Source organism: Scyliorhinus torazame, chromosome 12, assembly GCF_047496885.1.
Source record: "Scyliorhinus torazame isolate Kashiwa2021f chromosome 12, sScyTor2.1, whole genome shotgun sequence".
Classification (NCBI taxonomy): domain Eukaryota; kingdom Metazoa; phylum Chordata; class Chondrichthyes; order Carcharhiniformes; family Scyliorhinidae; genus Scyliorhinus; species Scyliorhinus torazame.
Genome location: NC_092718.1, coordinates 188561322 through 188581590, shown reverse-complemented (window position 1 = coordinate 188581590; position 20269 = coordinate 188561322). Strand labels below are relative to the sequence as shown.

The following is a 20269-nucleotide window of genomic DNA, read 5'->3' as shown; positions in this document are numbered from 1 at the left end:
CAATAGTTTACCAAATGTTAGAAGAGTTATGAATTCTGCTCACTTTTTCTGGGAAACTATTCGTGTAATAACCGGAACCATCCGAAGTCTGTGATATAAATTACGTTTTCATTGAATCACAGACTCCCTACACTGCAGAGGAGGCCATTCGGTGCACTGAGACTGCTCCGATCCTTTGAAAGAGAACCCTACCGAGGCCCCCGCCCTATCGTTGCAACCCTGTAACCCCACCTAACCTGCACATCTTTGGACTGTGGGAGGAAACCTGAGCACGCGGAGGAAACCCACGCAGACATGGGGAGAAAGTGCAAACTCCACACAGTCACCCAAGGCCGAAATTGAACCCGGATCCCTGGCGCTGTGAGGCAGCAGCGCTAACCACTATACACCCAGATGGTTCCCAGCATAGGGCAATTGCACAAAGGAATTTGTGCTTCTGGACAATTGCCATGCAAATCCTTATCTGGAACATCCGAGAGGGACTCCCCAGCGCATCTTAGGGATATCCACCAATCCGATGCAGGGGAGCTCAGAGGTTACAGCCAGACACCTTAAAGGCGCCTCTCTCGTCCAACATAGTAAATCCTTCACAGTAGTTGAGCTTTGGTTGCCTTGACTACAGATATTCGTGGAAACAAACCTTTACACCCAATGATCTGTGATCAATAGAGCATCAAAATAATGCATTTCTCAAATAAGTATCTGGCTTTTGAGAGGTTCATTGTCTTTCACGTTTTTAACTGTAGAAAAAGAAGAAACACCCCAGAAAACACACCTTTCTAAATCTGCTATAAACTGTTATGGATGATCCCCCGTTATTCTATAATTCAGATAAAACTAAAACCACTGCTTTCTGATAATATTTTCAGTTTTCAATTTTTCCCCAGAATTGAGAATCTAATTGATGGACATTTCCCAGGAGAAATGTTTGCTTATTCAGAATGCTTTGATCAGAAGCAGCATTGTATCACGTGATGTTAACAGCAATGATATTTGGACTAATTTAGCTGAACTGTGCAGCGAAATATCTATATATATCTCAATTATACCTACACAAAGTGGTTATGAATTATTCAAAAGGCTCTGAAGGTCCAAGGTTATATACATGCTCCCATCTGCCTCGACCTTTTAAGATAAACTTGGTTAGTTTGTACACACTGTGGGAAACAGAAGATCAAAGCCAGATTTGTATCCTTTCGAGACAAGCCAGTCTTATCTCCATTTGGAGTGAATCACGATAGGTTATGACGCACAGAATGGCTACAGTTCAGAAAGAGGCCATTTGGCCTGTCATATACTTGCCTGCACTCTGTAAGCGCTACAGATCTAGTCAACTAGTTACACTCCCATGCCTCCCTCAACAACCTAACTACCCCCCGGATCACCTGACTATCCCCTCACCCGATCAGCCGACCACCTCGTAAACACCCAACTAACCCCAATCACCTGACTACCCACCTTGATCAGACCCGGCTACCCACACCGCCCAACCATCCCTGGTAACCCAACTACTTACTCCCTGACAACCCAACATCCAATCCCTGACTGGACCCCAAAATATTCCACCCCTATCCCAACACCAGCCTGCCTACACACCTGACCAATCTGACAACCTTTCAGGACCCAATCAACACCCTCTGACCCAACCTGGTCCATATACCCACGACAAAACCTGACCATCACCTGACCCAACTCGACTACCCCCTTACCATCTAACCAACCCTGAGCCCACCCAACTACCCCCCATGACCCGACCATCCCCTTATAACCAGACCGTCCCCTTATAACCAGACTACCCCCCTGATCCCACCCGACTCCCCCCTGACCTAACCTGACTGACCCTCTGACCCGACCATCTCTGACCACCCGATTACACACTTCACCCATTACCCCACCTATCCACTCGGCCAACTTCACACCCGCCTTATCATGCGCCCACCTACCCATTCTTCCATTCACCGAAAGCTTGGACTTTTAAACTTACTCGAGTAAAGCAGCTCATGTTGTAAAAAAGGGCGTGACCTCTCTCCCCTTGACTCTGCTCCACTCCGATGGAGTTCCCCAGGGAACAATGCGCTCTTCATTCCTTTGCCAGCTGGGTTCAGAAGATGCTGGAAGTAATGCACAGTGTTGGGTCGGGAGAATCTTTGTGCACAGCGACAGTGCTTGTAGCATTGCCACTGACCAGAAACTTCTGATCGTTTTGTTTGTCTTGAGCTTTATGAGCAGTGTAAGTGTTTGAACTGTGGGCCTGTAACCCACTCAGAACTAGAAAAAAGCCTTCCAAGTCATTTCCACTTGGATCGTCACAACAACAAAAAATAGAGCCGGCTGGAGATTAAAGCCTAAATGCATTGGTGAAAATTCAGAATGCAGTGTCACTGCATCACATGTTCCTAACGCCTTTTTAGTTGTGTGGGCGCACAATTAGAAAATATAAGACCAGAAATAAAGCTGCAGTGCATCCGGGCGGGGCCATGAAATTAATATCTCAGCATCATACATTTCCTCAAATGTTGACTAAATCCTACTCTTCCATAGCATCTGCCTCCAACGCGCATCTGGATAGCCCACTCCACACTTTCGCTCATCTTCTGTGTGAAGTAGTTTTGGAATATTCTTTTGCGGATAATATTAATAAAGAAACAATGCAGGGAATGTCATCTCTGATCACAACAGGAAAATAGACTGTTGACTGCAGGATGGACAGATTCCAGAACTCCATAATTCACTTAGCTCCCAACATCTGTCTACTCTCGCACAAGCTGGTAAACTCTCCACCTTTTCCGGACATTCAGACTCACTGGGCATGCCAATAAGTGAATCTCATAGAGAGACTGTGTAATTGAGTAAGGCCCTCGGTATGTATACCTGCAAGTTCTGTGAAGGACGGCAGGCTCCCTGCATTGCATCTTGACCTAAGAATGGGTTGACATAGTTTGTGCAACTTGATACAAGAAGGGCCACTACTGTACGTGCGATTCATTCACGTCGCCTTAGCAGGCTAAACAAGTCTCCATTGCTGCGATGTGCTGGGGTGCATTTAGAATCTAATACTAACCTGACCATCAAATCCAAGCCCATCCTCAGACTTCAGGAACTCGCTGTAAATCTGATTCGCTTTGCTAATCACTGTTGCGACTGCATCTTGATATTGAGGGGAAGAGATTGCAAGCAGAGGCAATGCAGCCAGTGGAATGTGATCCTCGCTGCTACTCAGGCAGCCTTCGTCATAGCTGTACGGATTTAAGCTGGAGAGGAAAAGAGAAATTCAAGTTCAGAGAGCTGAATGGAGGAAAAAAAAATAAGCCTGTCCTTCTCATTTGATCTCAGATGATGCTGCTTTAAAAAGTAACTCAAGGCGGGTATTCATTGCTTTGATAGCTCGGCTGACATTTCCACAATTGCATTTCCTGTGTCATTTAACAAATAAATAATGCCGATTTAAATCTGTCTGCAGACAAATTTGAACTGTTCTCTTATTTATTCCAGGATAAAACTTTACAAGCAGACCGACTGCTGATCAATGCAACTTCTTTTCGAAATCTCTCGCACCCCCCCCCCCCCCCCCCCCCCCACAACGATATTTTCAAATTTGTATCATGGAAAGGTATGAAAAACCTCAAGCTTACAAAATTACAACTGTATCTTCAGCTGAAATAAAACACTTAGTTTCTGCTGAGGTTCAGACCAGTCGCTGGCACAGTCCCAGCTGATTGATTCATTCATCCTTAGACAACACCCAGTGTGCTGCAAGAAGCATTCAGCCTTTCATGTTCTGTAGACTGGCCAAAGTGAATGATGAACTACAGAATATCTAGTTTAAGTAATTTATTATGGAGCAATGTATGATAAGATAACTAGGATAAATAAAATAATAAACTGCCAACCCTAATTAACTATTGAAGAGCTACTGCAAAATACATCCATCCACCAGCACACCCTACTCCCAACTCCCAGACGACAGGGTCACGTGGTGGTTCTACACTGCCAGCTAGTGGTCGGAGGTCATGCACAACATTATGTTTCATGCATATCATCACATCCCCTTTCCTTTGGAAAATTAAATTCTTTACATACTTTAAATTACTTTTTTACATTTCACCATGATATGCATAACTATTTACATGTTCAGAATATTTTTACAATCTGTCACAAGTTCAGTCTTTCTGGCTTGCGCCTTATCCTTGTAGACCTTCTCAGTGTCTGCTAAACGTGCAAAGGTTCTTCATGTTCTTTAGTGTTTGTTGCTTGAGTTCGATGTTCTTTGTGTATTGATGTATCATGCTCTTGGTATATTTGTTCCGTGTGTTCTTCAGATGTTTTAGGACTGTTGCATGCTTCTTCCGGTGGTTACATCACAAACAGTTTGAGGCGTTTCGTAGGCTCATCGGCAAACCTCTTTGTGGATTTGGCTTGAAAACTCTCCCTTGCCTCTTTTTTTTGACAGAGTGGTTGCCTTTCTGCTTCTGGATGAGCAGATTTCTCCATCGCTTGGAACTGAAGCAGTTCGCAATGTGTGCCTATTGTTTGCTTCCCGTACTGTGTGCAGACGTACACGCTCCTGCACTGTGTGCAGTTTTGTACCATTGTGTCGATTTCCTGGAGGATACCCGGCCAATAGACACTTTTTCTTTCCATTGTGCTCTGCATGGAGTTCGCTCAGAACCACTTATCTTAAAGATTCCTGAATTACTGTTCTCTTTTTTTGTAGCAAAACTCCATCTGCAACACTCAACTATGCTCTCATGTTGTAGAAACCAGAGCAGGATTCTCTGGGCCATCCTTCGTGAAGACATCGTCTCACCTTCTGCAACATTGGGCCTTCTCAGTTGCTTCTCTTGGTTTGACACCATCAATACAGGTCATCCATTGTGGAGGTTCTTTATTGCCCTTCTTTACATATACCATTAAATTAACCCAGTCTGTGGGGACTTCAATACGCTTTATGACACCCAAGGCAGTCATTCTCTCTAGCTCTGCCTTTAGTTTATCCCTTAATAGCGCCGGCACACATCTCAACGCATGAATCACAGGCATCATATCTTCCTTCAATTGCATCTTCTACGTGAATGGGAACGTACCAAAACGTCGGAAAATTTCAGGGAAATCATTCAGTATGGAGCTTCCTGAAGGGTGAGGGCCTGTTGCAGCATTGTCTGCACTATCGACTCATTGGACGAGCTGCAGCTCCTCACATGCCTCAACTCCACTTAAAAACTCGCAGTCCGCTGCCACATCAGAAAAATTTCCACTTGTGAATTTTGCTTTTGACATTGACATCAAGCTCACATGCTCTCACGGCGAGATTTTGTTACCATTGTAATCTCTTAACAATGCTATTCTGTTAACTATTTTTGGTTGAATCTGCAGCTTTTTTTTTAACATCGGACAGGTTGATGAGGTTGGCCCTCGCACCAGTGTCGAGCTTGACTATTATCACTGTGTGATGTATCTTTAATGGCACTGTCCATTTATATTTATGATTATCTGCCTTCAATTCACTGTTGCTGCAGATTGGTACAAATACATTGTCATTTGGTACGACTGGAGTCTCCTTGCCTTCACTGGAGATCATGTCTACAAAGAATGTGTCCTCTAGGCACACTTCATCAATAGCACTGCTTGAAAAACATGGGTTGCATTATTATTCCTGCCATTACAGATGGCACAAGTCTTTCCATAAGCAGGGCATTGCTTTGGCAAATGCCGTTTGTCACATTGTGGACATAAAATGGTGGATCGGGTCAGCCACTCAAAATGTCTGACCACACTGGGAGCACATTTCTTATTCAGCTGCGTCACCACACTAATTATGTCTGCGGCCTCTTCTGCCTTTGTGCTTAAATGCTGGAGATTTTGAGCTGCTTTGCTCCAAGCTCACGAGCGTGACATATTTGAATCACACTTTCAAGTTGCAGGTCTGTTTCCTGCAGATGCCGCTCCCGTACTTTATCATTGGAGATTCCGAAAACTATCTGATCACGTATCATTGACGGCTGGAGTGTGCTGAAGTTACAGGACTGTGCCTTCGATCGCAAGTCAACGAGGAAGCTATCAAATGCTTCCCCCGTGTTTTGGGTGCGCGTACAGAATATATAACGCTCAATAGGTTTCATATTTCTTTTTGGGGAGCAATGCCGATCAAATTGTTTAAGGAATCCATTGAAGCTCTTGCTATCAGCCTCGTTTTCAAAGACAAAAGTGTTGAAAATTTCAATTGCTTGGGGACCCAGGACAGTGAGCAGCAACGCGATACGCCTCCCATCGGGCTGTGCCTGCAACCAAGGGCTGCAACATAGTTTAAACTGTTGCTTAAATATCCTCCAATTCTCGTCTACATTACTGGTAATCCGAAGCTTTTGAGGTGCCTTAATGCCTTCTATCCCAGGCTTCAAAGTTTTCCGGTGCGTTGAGCACCAGGTGCCAGTAGCTAGCAAGGTTAGTTGCAAAGATGCGTTTTCTTCCTTATCCTTCAAAGTCATCTTTAGTGGTTCGGATCTTCTGGTACAGAGTCTTCAAGTTCTTAGTAAATCATCAATCCTGGTACCATGTCATGTTCTGTAGGCTGGCCGAAGTGAATGATGAATTACAGAACATCTAGTTTAGCTCCACATTTCCCCACATCCCCAATGCTACTCGACTCTGAGCCACTTACCTGGTGACCTCTGCAGCACCGGCATGGGTCACCAGCTTCCCTCCAGGGATTGAGCACCGAATTGAAGGCTGGCACTCGAGTGCAGGAAGTCCTGCACCATCAGAAGTGCTATCTTTTGGATGAAGCGTTAAACTAAGAACCCCCATCTGCCTGCTCGGGTGGCTGTCAAAAATCCCACGGCAGTATTTCGAAGACCGGCCAGGATTATCATCCCCCCCCCCCCGCCCCCCCCCCCCCCACCCCCCGTATCCCAGCTAATATTTATCCTTCAATCAAAATTACGAGAAATCGATTATCTGGTCACTTTCACATTGTTATTCTGAGAATTTGCCGCAAGAAATGTGGCTTCTGCCTTTTCTCCATGGCAACACTTCAAATGTACATCATTGGCTGTAAACCACTTTGAGGCGTCGGTCATGATAGGGTCTATATGAATGTAAGTTTTTTTCCTTCTTTATCAGTTTACCTCTCAGAGGGAAGTAAGAGACTGCTGTGTGCTCTGTTTCGCAGAGACATGGCTCACCCCCGCCTCACCGGACTGTGCCATACAACCTGAAGGCTCTCAATTCACCGGGCAGACCGCACCACATAATCAGGCAAAGCGAAGGGTGGAGGGGTTTGCGTCCTCATCAACTCCTCCTGGTGCTTGGATGTGGCGACCCTAGCAACCTACTGCTCCCCGGACCTGGAATACCTGACCGTGAAGTGCCGCCCATATTATCTTCCATGTGAGTTCACTTCAGCCATTATCACAGCAGTCTACATCCCACCCAGGGCAGAAGTGAGGAAGGCCCTGGACGAACTGTACACAGTTATAAACAACTATGAAACAGAAAACCCGGAGGCCTTGTTCATTGTGGCCGGAGACTTCAATAAGGCCAACCTCAAAAGTGTATTGCCAAAATTCCACCAGCACATCTCCTGTCCCACCAGAGGCGACAACACTCTTGACCACTGCTACTCAAAAATCAAGGGCACCTACCGTTCCATCCCCCGACAGCACTTTGGGAAATCAGAGCATAAGATGGTGCTCCTTCTCCCTGCATACAAGTAGAAACTCAAGCGGGAAAATCCAGCTAAGAAGGTTGTGCAGTGTTGGTCCGAGGAAACAGAAAAGTTCTTACATGACTGCTTAGAGACAGTGGACTGGTCCATATTTAAGAACTCAGCGACCAACTTAAATGAGTATGCCACCACCGTCACAGACTTCATCAGCAAATGTGCGGATGACAGCGTGCCAAAGAAAGCAGTACGTACGTTCCCCAACCAGAAACCATGGCTCAATCGCGAGATTGACTGCCTACTGAAGGACAGGTCTGAGGCGTTCAAGTCAGACGACCCTGACCTATACAAGAAATCCAGGTACGACCTCCGCAAAGCCATCCGAGATGCCAAGAGAGAATATCAAACTAAGCTAGAGTCACAGACAGACTCTCGGCAATTGTGGCAAGGACTAAACAACATAACGGGCTACAAAGCAAAGCCGAGCAGTATCTCCGGCAGCAGTGCACCCCTCCCGGATGAACTCAATGCATTCTATGCTCGGTTCGAGCAGGTAACCAACAATCAGCTGTTGCCTGCCCCAGCAGCCCATAGCTCACCCATACCCACCATCATAGCTTCCAAAGTCAGATCGACCTTCCTGAAAGTGAATCCTTGGCAGGCGACGGGCCCAGATGGGATCCCTGGTCGTGCACTCAGACCCTGCGCGGACCAGCTGGCAGAGGTATTCGCGGACATCTTTAACCTGTCCCTACTCCATTCCGAGGTCCCCATCTGCTTCAAGAAGACCACCATTATACCGGTGCCAAAGGAGAACCAGGCAATGTGCCTCAATGACTACCGTCCAGTGGCCCTGACTTCAGTCATAATGAAGTGCTTTGAGAGGTTGATCATGAAGCGCATCACCTCCATACTCCCAGAACACCTTGATCCACTGCAATTCGCATACCGTTGCAACCGGTTCACAGCAGGCGCCATTTCCCTGGCCCTACACTCATCCCTAGAGTATCTCGACAACAAGGACTCCTACCTCAGACTCCTATTTATTGACTACAGCTCTGCCTTCAACACCATAATCCCAGCCAAGCTCATATCAAAGCTCCAAAACCTAGGACTTGGCTCCCCACGCTGCAACTGGATCCTCGATTTTATGACCAACAGACCACAATCAGTAAGAATGAACACCAACACCTCCTCCACAATAGTCCTCAATACTGGGGCCCCGCAAGGCTGCGTACCTAGCCCCCTACTCTACTCCCTGTACACACACGACTGCGTGGCAAAATTTGGTTCCAACTCCATCTACAAGTTTGCTGACAATACGACCAGAGAGGGCCGGATCTTGAATAACGACGAGTTAGAATACAGGAGGGAGATAGAGAACCTCGTGGAGTGGTGCAGCGACAACAATCTCTCCCTCAATGCCAGCAAAACTAAAGAGCTGGTCATTGACTTCAGGAAGCAAAGTACTGCCTGGGGAAAGCGGGCAGCATAATCAAAGATCCCTCCCACCCGGCTTACTCACTCTTCCAACTTCTTCCATTGGGCAGGAGATACAGAAGTCTGAGAACACGCACGAACAGATTCAAAAACAGCTTCTTCCCCGCTGTTACCAGACTCCTAAGTGACCCTCTTATGGACTAACCTCATTAACACTACACCCTGTATGCTTCATCCGATGCCAGTGATTATGTAGTTACATAGTATACCTTGTGTTGCCCGATTATATATTTTCTTTTATTCCCTTTTCTTCCCATGTACTAATGATCTGTTGAGCTGCTCGCAGAAAAATACTTTTCACTGTACCTCGGTACACGTGACAATAAACAAATCCAATCCAAGTTTACTGTAGCACCTCACCAGTTCTGTTATAATGAGTCCAAAGCTTCTGCGTACTCTGTGGGCGGGATTCTCCAATCCCCGAGCCGCGTGTTTCTCGGAGGCGCACCATTCACAGACAGCGGGATTCTCTACTCCCACCACTTGTCAATAGAATTTCCCAATAAAGTCACCCCATACTGCCAGGAAATCCGAAGGCGGGAGTGTGCTGCCGGAGGGAATAGAGAATCCCAAAGGCCGGAGGATTCCGGCCGGTGTGTCCAGATTGTTCAACCCCCAAGTTTCTGGGATGTTCAGGTTGATAACTAACTTTTCCAAGTCTCTTCACATTTCTTCTGTTATCAAATCCAAGGTTTGCCTAATTTTTCACCATGACAAGAATCAAGCCATTAAGTTCTATAATGACTGCGCACCAAGTCATAAACATTGATCCTCCAGCAGCGATCATTCGGTTGACTAACAGTCATTTTTGGTCACCAAGGCTGAGTTCCTGTGAGTAAAAGTGTCCTTTTGCTTGTACTCACTGTGCAATGAGTCCCAGCTCGAAGCACACACAGTAAAAACAGAAATGACCCAGAACATAAAGATTATCCCCCTGCACAGTTTGAAATCCATTAACCGGTACCATTCTACAATTATTCCAGCACTGATGCAAGCATGGTCATGAAAGAAAACCTATTTCTCCGCATTGTAGACTCAATGTAGAGGAAAAAACAGAGTCCTGTTTTGGGCAAGTTTAGCGGTGTGTTTCTCGGCGCCACCGCTATTAAACGGGACTTTCTTTTGGCCTCAGCGAGGAATGCCCTGCCAAGGCCACAATTACCTACATTTCCTGCACTGACAAAGAGATCGGGGTGCCATTTAATAATAATAATAATAATACTCTTTCTTAGTGTCATATGTAGGCTTACATTAACACTGCAACTAAGTTACTGTGAAAATACCCCCGTCGCCACATTCCGGCGCCTGTTCGGGTACACAGAGGACGAATTCAGAATGTCCAATTCACCTAACAAGCATGTCTTTCGGTACTTGTGGGAGGAAACCGGAGCACCCGGAGGAAACCCACGCAGACATGGGAAGAATGCGCAGCCTCCGCACAGACAGTGCCCCAAGCTGGGAATTCAACCCAGGTTCCTGGCACTGTGAAGCAACAGTGCGAACCACTGTGCTACCGTGCCACCCCTTTAAAAGTTGCCCCGATCTCTGGACCTCCACCATGCCTTCCGGACCACCCAATGCCCAACTTACCTGTTTGGGGGTCATCCAGTACCCCCCCCCCCCCACCCCCCCGACCTCACTAGGGCACCTCCCTGACCAGATCCCTGGCAATGTCAACCTGGCACCCGGGTACCTACACAGTGCTGGCCTGGCAGGACAGGGTGGCACTCCCGCCCAGGTAGCAGTGTGCATGCCAGAATACCACCCTCCCAGAGCCTGACCACCTGGGACCCTTTGATGACCTGGGAGACCCCACCAAGGTGCCATTACACCTGGTCCACGTTTGTGTGGACCAGTGCTAAACGGCACAATGGTAAGGTTTCTCAGGCATGGGCGTCCGATCCCGGGCCTTGGAAAAATCCACAAAAACTTATTTAAGTGGGCTTTAGATATGCAAATCTGCATCCCATCTAGTGAAGAAGAGATCGAGATCACAACACCTCATGAGATCTAACGAAACCTCGTGAGGTATCCTGAGCGTTGCAAATCCCGTGTCCGAGTCGGGTGCGACGAGGCCGTTTGGTCCGATCCATAATATTTTTTGGAATTTTTTAATAATGTTCATCCTTGGTTACCTATTTGACAAGAAATATTGCAAATGGGACGAGAAATGTACGGCATTTTCAGACTACGATAAAATCTATCCCTCACATACTGCTAATATTGATCAGTTTTGTTACAGTTCTAATTATAGAACATTTTCTTGCTGTCGCACTACTCTCCTGTCTGCGACATGTTGACAGTGGTTTGATGTTGAAAGTATAAAGTTGGTGGGAATATGACAAGGAGGCCGCTGAAGGAACGAATATGAGATTTAAAAAAAATGCTGTTTCAGTTTCAATAGGGCCTGATTTACACGGATTGGTGTTTTTTTTATAAGCAACACCATCTTCCTCAGAGGTCCAAGTGATATAGTGCCATTTTAGACATTTATTTCCCGGCTTTGTCAGCACTGTTCCCCATGGTTCATTTTTGAAGCTAAATTGTGCCGTTTTGAATGTTACTACGCTTTTGAAATCACATCAGTATTTCAGCATGAAAACAACCAATTTGGCATAACGTGACAGATGAATTGCAACTTCACAGTGAAAGGACATTTCTAAAGTAGTCACATTTTTGCATTTCTCATGTTTGTTATGTTCTGAACAGAAAGCATTGAACCTGGTAAGGTTTGATGATCTTATTTTACTCCTAATTCGTTCACGTTATATTGCACCATTCAATTCCCCAGGCAAGCACCATCGATGTATTTCATCACTCTGCAACAGGTTCTGAATATGATGTTGATTGTTTTGTTAACTGAAATTGGATAACTACTTTGTTATAAATCACATGGGAGCCACGGATACAACCTGATTAATCTCACAGTGGGCCTCATGGAGTACGTGCCCCCCCTGAGGGGCGGTGGCCCATCAGCGGGCTCGTCAACTGCGTTCCTTAATAGCTGGCCCAGGTCGAATTTGAGCTGCTGAGTGGCCCCGACTGGGAGTGTTACTTGTAAATACTTTACTTTGGTAATAAACCATTCTTTTGCCTCTCCTTTCCGGATTCCTCCTTGACTACTAAATTGGCGGCGAGGATAAAGCGGAACTATAGTCGCGCTGCTAAACATTTTGAGCACAGCCACTCTTTTCACGAAGGTATAAGTTTTGCATCGTTTTGGGAATGTTGCTTTTTGGCAGGCTCGATGCGGGAGTAGAGGACTGGACTCAGTACATGGAGTGTATGCGTTATTTTTTTTAAGGCGAATGCCATCATTGGGGATGATCGCCAAACGGTAACTCTTCTGACCGCCTGTAAGACGTCCACTTTCAACGTCATAAAGAGCCTGACGTACCCCGCGGCCCCAGCATCCAAGATGTTCAAAGAGATCGGGGCAAACCAATGCGACACCAATCCATCAGTTATCGTACAGACGTCCTGAGTTAACACAGCCGAGAGGACCCCAGAGGAGTCCGTTACCGAGTTCTTAAAATTGGCAGAGTTTTGCGCCATTGGACCATCCCTACCTGAGATGCTACAGACCGTCTCGTATGCGGAGTAAATAATATGGCGACCCAGCAGATATTGCTGGCTGAGCTTTGCTGGACCTAAAAAAGGCCGTCAAGATCTCCTTCTCATGGGTGCGCGCAGAGAAGGGAATCCAGGAACTCCAGGGGATGGAGGTAAACAGCGTACGCCACCCCCATTCTGGCACACAGGGCCCCCTAGGCCTGGGGCATCTGGAACCCTGCCCTTATCTGAACACCGCCGGGACAGGCCTGTTGGCCAAGGGCTGCTACAGACAGGTGGGACGCTTTCACGGAATCAATGGAGGACAACCCAATGCGGTGCAGAACTTGTAGCCAGTGAAATCACAGGGATAGGGCCCCATTGTTAGCCAGTAAACCCACCTCCCTACCCGAGGGAGACGCCAGCCCAGAGCCGGGACCCTCCACTTAGAACAATCTGATGATGAGGAGTGTATGCAATTGAATTGCATGCCTCAGCATGCATTGCCCCCATAACAGTATCATCCGGCTGGTACAGTTTGCTGATTGGGGAATGCCAGTAGTCCGGGCACTAAAACCTGGCAAAACCGTGTGCCTGTGTGGTGATTATAAGTTGATCATCAACAAGGCCTCCAGCCCGACAGGTATCCACTGCCACAGATAGAAGATTTATTTGTGAGATTGTCTGGGAGTTATTCCTTTTCCAAACTCGACATGTGCCACGTCTATCTCCAGTTGGAGCTGGACGCCGATTCCAGGCATTTTGTAACCATTAATACCCACGGGGCCTCTACGAATACACAAGGTTGTTGTTTGGAATATCGTCAACTTGAGCAATTTTTCAGCACGTTATGGAGAACATCCACAGAGGGCTACCGCGTTTGGCGGTCTATTTGGACGACATCATAGTCACCGGAGCCACGGAAAGGGAGCACCTGAGCAACCTGGAGGAAGTCCTCTGCCAGTTTTCTTAGACGGGTGTCTGCCTCAAGATGGTAAAGTGTGTTTTCTACGCTAAGGAAGTTACATACTTGGGGTATCATGTGGATTGGGATGGACTACACCTGGTAGAGGAGAAGGTGCCGGCTATAAAACAAAGCCCCACTCCAGAAAACGTGACAGAGTTACGATGGTTCTTGGATCTCGTAAATTACTACGTGAAATTTATTCCTGATCTAGCGGCCATCCTCGCCCCACTAGAGGCATTTCTGAAGAAGCACCAAGAATGGGCATGGCGACCGCCTCAGGAGGAAGCATTTGCCAGAGTGAAGCAGCAGCTAATGTAATCTGGATTATTGATACATTATGACATCTCCAAGCCTCTTTTAGTGAGCATCGCCCAGGCATGCAAATTGCGAATGCGGACGCATTGAGTAGGTTCCTGCTGTCAGCATGCCCCCCCCACCCCCGCAGAAAACTGGACTAGCCGCCCCACTGAACCCTTGGGAATGGCAAGGCCAACTTTTGGTGCGCCTAGATCGCCAGATCTTTCCGAGGATCAATGTTGTTACTCATGGTAGACACCCATTCCAAGTGGCTGGATATTCATCGGATGTCATCCACCACATCAATCTACGGCTTTGTTTCAGCACCCACGGAATTCTGGAGGTACTGGTCACAGGCAATGGCATCCCCTTCACTAGTGACAAGTTTGAGCAGTTTATAAGGACAAACGGGGTGCGACACATCCGCACATCACGTATCACCATTCCTTGACCAGGCTGGCCAAGCAAGCATGTAAACCTTCAAGGGAGGGATGAAGAAACAGACACAGGGGGCGAAATTCTCCGTTATCGGCGGAAAGTCCGCCGATCGGCGCAAAAAACGGCGCAAATCCCACTTGCGTCACGTCATAAAAATGGGCCGATAGTCTCCGGCCCGAAATGGGCTAGCAGCGACGTAACGGGATCCGCGCTTGCGCAGTGGTTCACGCCGTGCAGCGTCATACGCGCTGCACGGCGTGACGGCTCATAAGGCCGCGCAGCTCCCCCCCCACCCGACCGGAACACCCGACCGCAACACCCGACTGGATGGCTGGCCGTCGCTCAGCCCCGAGGTTCGAGTCACGCGATGTGGAGGCGCTCCTGGACGCGGTGGAGCAGAGGAGGGACGCCCTGTATCCCGGGCACGGCTGCAGAGTTGCCCCACGCCACAGCCGGCGTCTGTGGAGGGAAGTGGCAGAGGCCGTCACCGCTGTGGCCCTGACACCACGGAGAGGCACCCAGTGCCACAAGAAGGTGAACGACCTCGTCAGAGCAGGCAGGGTGAGCCTCCCCCATATCCCCCCTCCCCATATCCCCCCTCCCCCATATCCCCCCTCCCTCATATCCCCCCTCCCCCATATCCCCCCTCCCCCATATCCCCACCCCCATATCCCCCCTCCCCATATCCCCCCTCCCCCATATCCCCCCTCCCCCATATCCCCCCTCCCCCATATCCCCCCTCCCCCATATCCCCCATCCCCCATATCCCCCCTCCCCATATCCCCCCTCCCCCATATACCTCCCTCCCCCATATCCCCCCTCCCCCATATCCCCCCTCCCCCATATCCCCCATATCCCCCCCCATATCCCCCATATCCCCCCTCCCCCATATCCCCCATATCCCCCCTCCCCCATATCCCCCATATCCCCCCTCCCCCATATCCCCCCTCCCCCATATCCCCCATATCCCCAAGTGAATCCAGCCCTAACCTTAACCTCTGCAATGCACGCGCAACCGATGGTGTGCATTCATATACCTGCCTAACACTGTTGCCTTTTACCCCTGCCACCACCCCCCCCCCCCCACAGGAGAAGCGCGCACACAACAATAGGGAGCATGTGAGGACTGGAGGAGGGCCCGCTGATGAGAGGCCACTGACCGTACACGAGGAAAGGGCCCTGGAACTGGCTGGCGGACCTGAGGACCGGGAGGTTGCTGATGCAGAGGTCGGGGGCCCACCAGCAAGTGAGCCACCGACAGCCCGTCCCCATATCCCCCCTCCCCTATATCCCCCTCCCCCGTATCACCTGATCACTGCCTGATGTCTAACCATGCATGCTTCATTGTGTATCGCAGGACCAAACGTCCAGGCACCCATCCCCGCAGAAGCACACCGCCCGCAGGATGCCCCTCGGAGACCACAGGAGACGGAGAGACCCGCACCCTCCAGCATGCGACGCCCGCAGGATGCCCCTCGGAGACCACGGGAGATGGAGAGACCCGGACCCTCCAGCATGCGACGCCCGCAGGATGCCCCTCGCACACCACGGGAGACGGAGAGACCCGGACCCTCCAGCATGCGACGCCCGCAGGATGGCCCTCGGAGACCACGGGAGACGGAGAGACACGGACCCTCCAGCATGCGACGCCCGCAGGATGCCCCTCGCACACCACGGGAGACGGAGAGACCCGGACCCTCCAGCATGCGACGCCCGCAGGATGCCCCTCGCACACCACGGGAGACGGAGAGACCTGGAGCAACAGGGAGACGACACCCCCGTCACGTGCGGGAGCGACCACCCAGCGATGAGGGGGGCAGCCACAGGCCCCCGTCACATCCGAGCCAGGACACCACTACCCAGGACACCACTACCCAGGACACCACTACCCAGGACACCACTACCCAGGACACCCCTACCCGGGACAGCACTACCCAGGACACCCCTACCCGGGACAGCACTACCCAGGACACCCCTACCCGGGAAGACGAAATACCGGACAGTGACTCAGAGTGGATGGGTGGAGACGAACCCCCACCCCAAAGTGCCATGGACTCAGAGTGGGACGAAGAGCACGACACAACGCCACTGCTGTCACCAACACCCTCCACCATCGCAGAAACACTCACCACGGTTGGGCACTTTAGTGATGAGGCGTCTGGTACACTCACTGGTGCGCACAACACAGCCGTCCAGGTACAGCAGGTGGAGGTAGGAGCAGCAGAGGGACCGGGCGGTCGGAGGGCAGCCCAGGCCAAGCGAACATCTGCCGCCCAGATGGATCCCGGGTTTCTGCAGTTACCACACCCACACATAGATCCGATGCAACCACCGACCCGGAGACGAGCGAATCGGGTGACGGGTGGCTTGCGGCGGCTGCGGTTGCAGGTGGAGGAGTCCACCCGCGTCCAGGAGCTGGGAGTGGTCCCGGTCATGCGTGCCACCCAGGCTGACACCGCACGGGTGGCATCTGCGGTGGAGGCAATGGTTGCGACGGTGTCAGACATGGGGAACGGTTTGCGAGGCCTGGGGCCTTCCGTGCAGGCGGCGTCTGTGGCCCAGGAAATGGCTGCCCTCTCACAGGAGGCCATGAGCCAGTGCCAGCGCCAGATGGCAGAGGCGCTCAACGCCATAGCCCAGTCTCGGCAGGCCATGGCCCAGTCTCAGCAGGCCATGGCCCAGTCTCTGCAGGCCATGGCCCAGTCTCAGCAGGCCATCGCTGAGGGCATCGGCGCCAGTGGCCATGTGCGAGCCGGCGTCGCACTGTCACAGACAGGGTTGGCCAACACTCTGGGCTCCATGGCTGCAAACCTGCAGACCCCTGTCGATACCAGCACGGGCCTCCAGGACTGGCAGCGCCAGATGTCGGGGGGGCGTCGGATGGCCAGTCCGTTCGCATCCCCCACCCATGTAGAGGCCTGGGGGCCATCGGGCACCCCGAGGGAGGAGGAGGTGGTGTGGTCTGTCCCAGCTCCCTCTGTAGGGGAGGTCCCGGTACACCGCGACACCTCGGACTCCCCCCCTTCCGTCCCAGGTGCATCGGGTGGGCAACGGGCAGGACAGGCTGGCAGCTCGCCATCCCAGTCACCCGGGCCGCAGCCTGGCCCATCTAGGCCAGGACGCCCCAGGAAACGGCCGCCAAAGGGATCCAGTGTCAGAGGGCAGGAATCACAGGAGTCCACCTCCAGTTCTGCTGTACCGTCTGGGGAACCACGTAGACGTAGTCAAAGGGCCCGTAAGGCCAAACAATTAGACACTGAGTAAGTTGGCACGGGTGCAGGGCACAGATGAGTTTTAGGGGCTAGGGCACGTGCATGAACTCCTTTGGTTATTAAAGTCAATGTTACACCTACCGAAGCTGCCTTTGTGCTCTGTCCAAAGTGTGCGGGCGTGTCATGTACGTTGAGCGCAAGTGTGTGTGTGAGGGGTGGTCTTACCTCAGCCCCAGGTGAGTCTGCCCCCTTCCCCCTGGGCCGCCATCAACATCCCCCCGGGCAGAGGACAGGACCGTGCGCTGCAGTGTCACAGCCGCATGTAGGGATGGTCCGGGTGGATGGTGGTACTGTGGCCATGGGTCAGACATAGTCCAACGATGTAGAGCCAGGAGCTCATCGCAGGGCGGGTTGTCATCATCCTCCATGGCCTGCGATATCCACCCGCAAATGTGTGAGCCCGGCCCGTTGTGCCGCCGGTGGATCGGCAATGGGGGGGGGTGGTGTGCATGCGGGTGGGGTGGGTGGGGTTGGGGAGGGGGGTGAGGGTGCTAGGTGGGTGGATGGGTGTGGGGTGTGGGTGGTCGGCTGTTGCCATGGTGTGCGGTCTGTGGCCATACTACCCGATTCCCACGCCCATCTAGTCAGTGAAGCGGGCGGCTATCGGTCTGTCCCGTGCCCGCTGGGCCAGCCGGTAATGGTGGACAGCCACCCGCCTGTGTCTACCCCGTCTGCCCTGACCATTGCCCCCATCCCCCTCATCTGGAGAGGACTATGTCTCTTCCTGCTGCTCCTCCACTCCGCCCTCCTCTGCCTGCGGCACATCGCCCCTCTGCTGGGCTATGTTGTGCAGGACGCAGCACACCACAATGATGCGGCCGACCCTATCTGACCGATGCTGGAGGGCGCCCCCAAGAGAGGTCCAGGCACCTGAAATGCATCTTCAGCACGCCAAAGCACCTCTCGATCACTCCCCTTGTCGCTACATGGGCATCATTGTAGCGGTTCTCCGCCTCATTGCGTGGCCTCCGTATAGGCGTCATCAGCCACGATCGCAATGGGTAGCCCCTGTCGCCCAGCAACCAGCCCCTCAGCCGGGGATGGCGTCCCTCGTACATGCCGGGGATGGATGACCGCGACAACACGAATGAGTCGTGTACACTGCCTGGGTGACGGGCGCAGACGTGCAGGATCATCATGCGGTGGTCGCAGACCACCTGTACGTTCATCGAATAGGTCCCCTTCCTATTAGTGAACACAGCCCTGTTATCTGCAGGTGGCCCCACGGCGACGTGCATCCCATCAATCGCGCCCTGGACCATGGGGAACCCGGCCACAGCAGAGAAGCCCACGGCCCGGGCATCTTGGCTGGCCTGGTCCACGGGGAAGCGGATGTAGCGGTGCGCCATGGCATAAAGGGCATCTGTCACTGCCCGGATGCACCGATGCACCGATGTCTGCGAAATGCCGGACAGGTCCCCACTCGGTGCCTGGAATGACCCCGTTGCATAAACGTTCAGGGCCACCGTAACCTTGACGGACACGGGGAGAGGGTGTCCCCCGCCAGTGCCACGCGGTGACAGGTGTGCCAGCAGGTGGCAGATGTGTGCCACGGTTTCCCGGCTCATCCGGAGTCTCCTCCTGCATTCCCGGTCCGTGAGGTCCTGGTATGACTGCCGGGGCCGGTACACACGGGGCGCCCTCAGGTGCCTCCGTTGCCGTGGGGCCGCGACGTCCTCCTCCCCCTCCTCGTCCTGTCGGTCAGGTGTCCCTCCAGCCTGGGCGGCTGCCGCCTGCCCCTCTGCGGCAGCCTGCGCCGCCTCTCTGGCACGCTCCTCCTCCTCCTCATCCAGGGCAACATAGACATGAGCGGCTGCCACCACGGCGGCCAACATCGTTGGATGATCTGAAAACATGACGGCCTGGTGGGGGGGGAGGGGAACGATGACATGTCATCATTGCCCATATCCCCTCCTCCCCCCAGCCAGGTGGCATGGAGCGCATGGGTCCAACGGTTGGAGGCTTGCACCTGGCCAGGTGGACCAACTCATTTGCCCTCCCATCACCCTCCTCGGCACGGACCCCCTCCCCAACCTCCACCCCAGCACGGACCCCCCCAAACCCCCAAACTCCACCCCGGCACGGACCCCCTCCCCAACCTCCACCCCAGCACGGACCCCCCCCAACCCCCAACCTCCACCCCAGCACGGACCCCCTCCCCAACCTCCACCCCGGCACGGACCCCCTCCCCAACCTCCACCCCAGCACGAACCCCCCCCAACCCCCAACCTCCACCCCAGCACGGACCCCCCCCAACCCCCAACCTCCACCCTGGCACAGACCCCCCCCCAACCCCCAACCTCCACCCCAGCACGGACCCCCAACCCAACCTCCAGCCCGGCACGGACCCCCTCCCCAACCTCCACCCCAGCACGGACCCCCTCCCCAACCTCCACCCCAGCACGGACCCCCCCAACCCCCAACCTCCACCCCGGCACGGACCCCCTCCCCAACCTCCACCCCAGCGCGGACCCCCCCCAACCCCCAACCTCCACCCCAGCACGGACCCCCTCCCCAACCTCCACCCCGGCACGGACCCCCTCCCCAACCTCCACCCCAGCACGGACCCCCCCTAACCCCCAA

The 20269-nt window shown here is 52.1% G+C and overlaps 1 protein-coding gene across 1 annotated transcript in view; it reads right to left on the bottom strand.

The window, feature by feature from the left end:
* The window catches only part of pitpnm3 (PITPNM family member 3), a 665462-nt gene that overhangs the window by 230939 nt on the left and 414254 nt on the right, over positions 1 to 20269 (bottom strand). The window contains exon 6 of the mRNA XM_072469536.1: positions 3062 to 3251. Within this exon, the coding sequence (XP_072325637.1) occupies positions 3062 to 3251 (190 nt within the window). The remainder of the gene's footprint in view (positions 1 to 3061; positions 3252 to 20269) is intronic.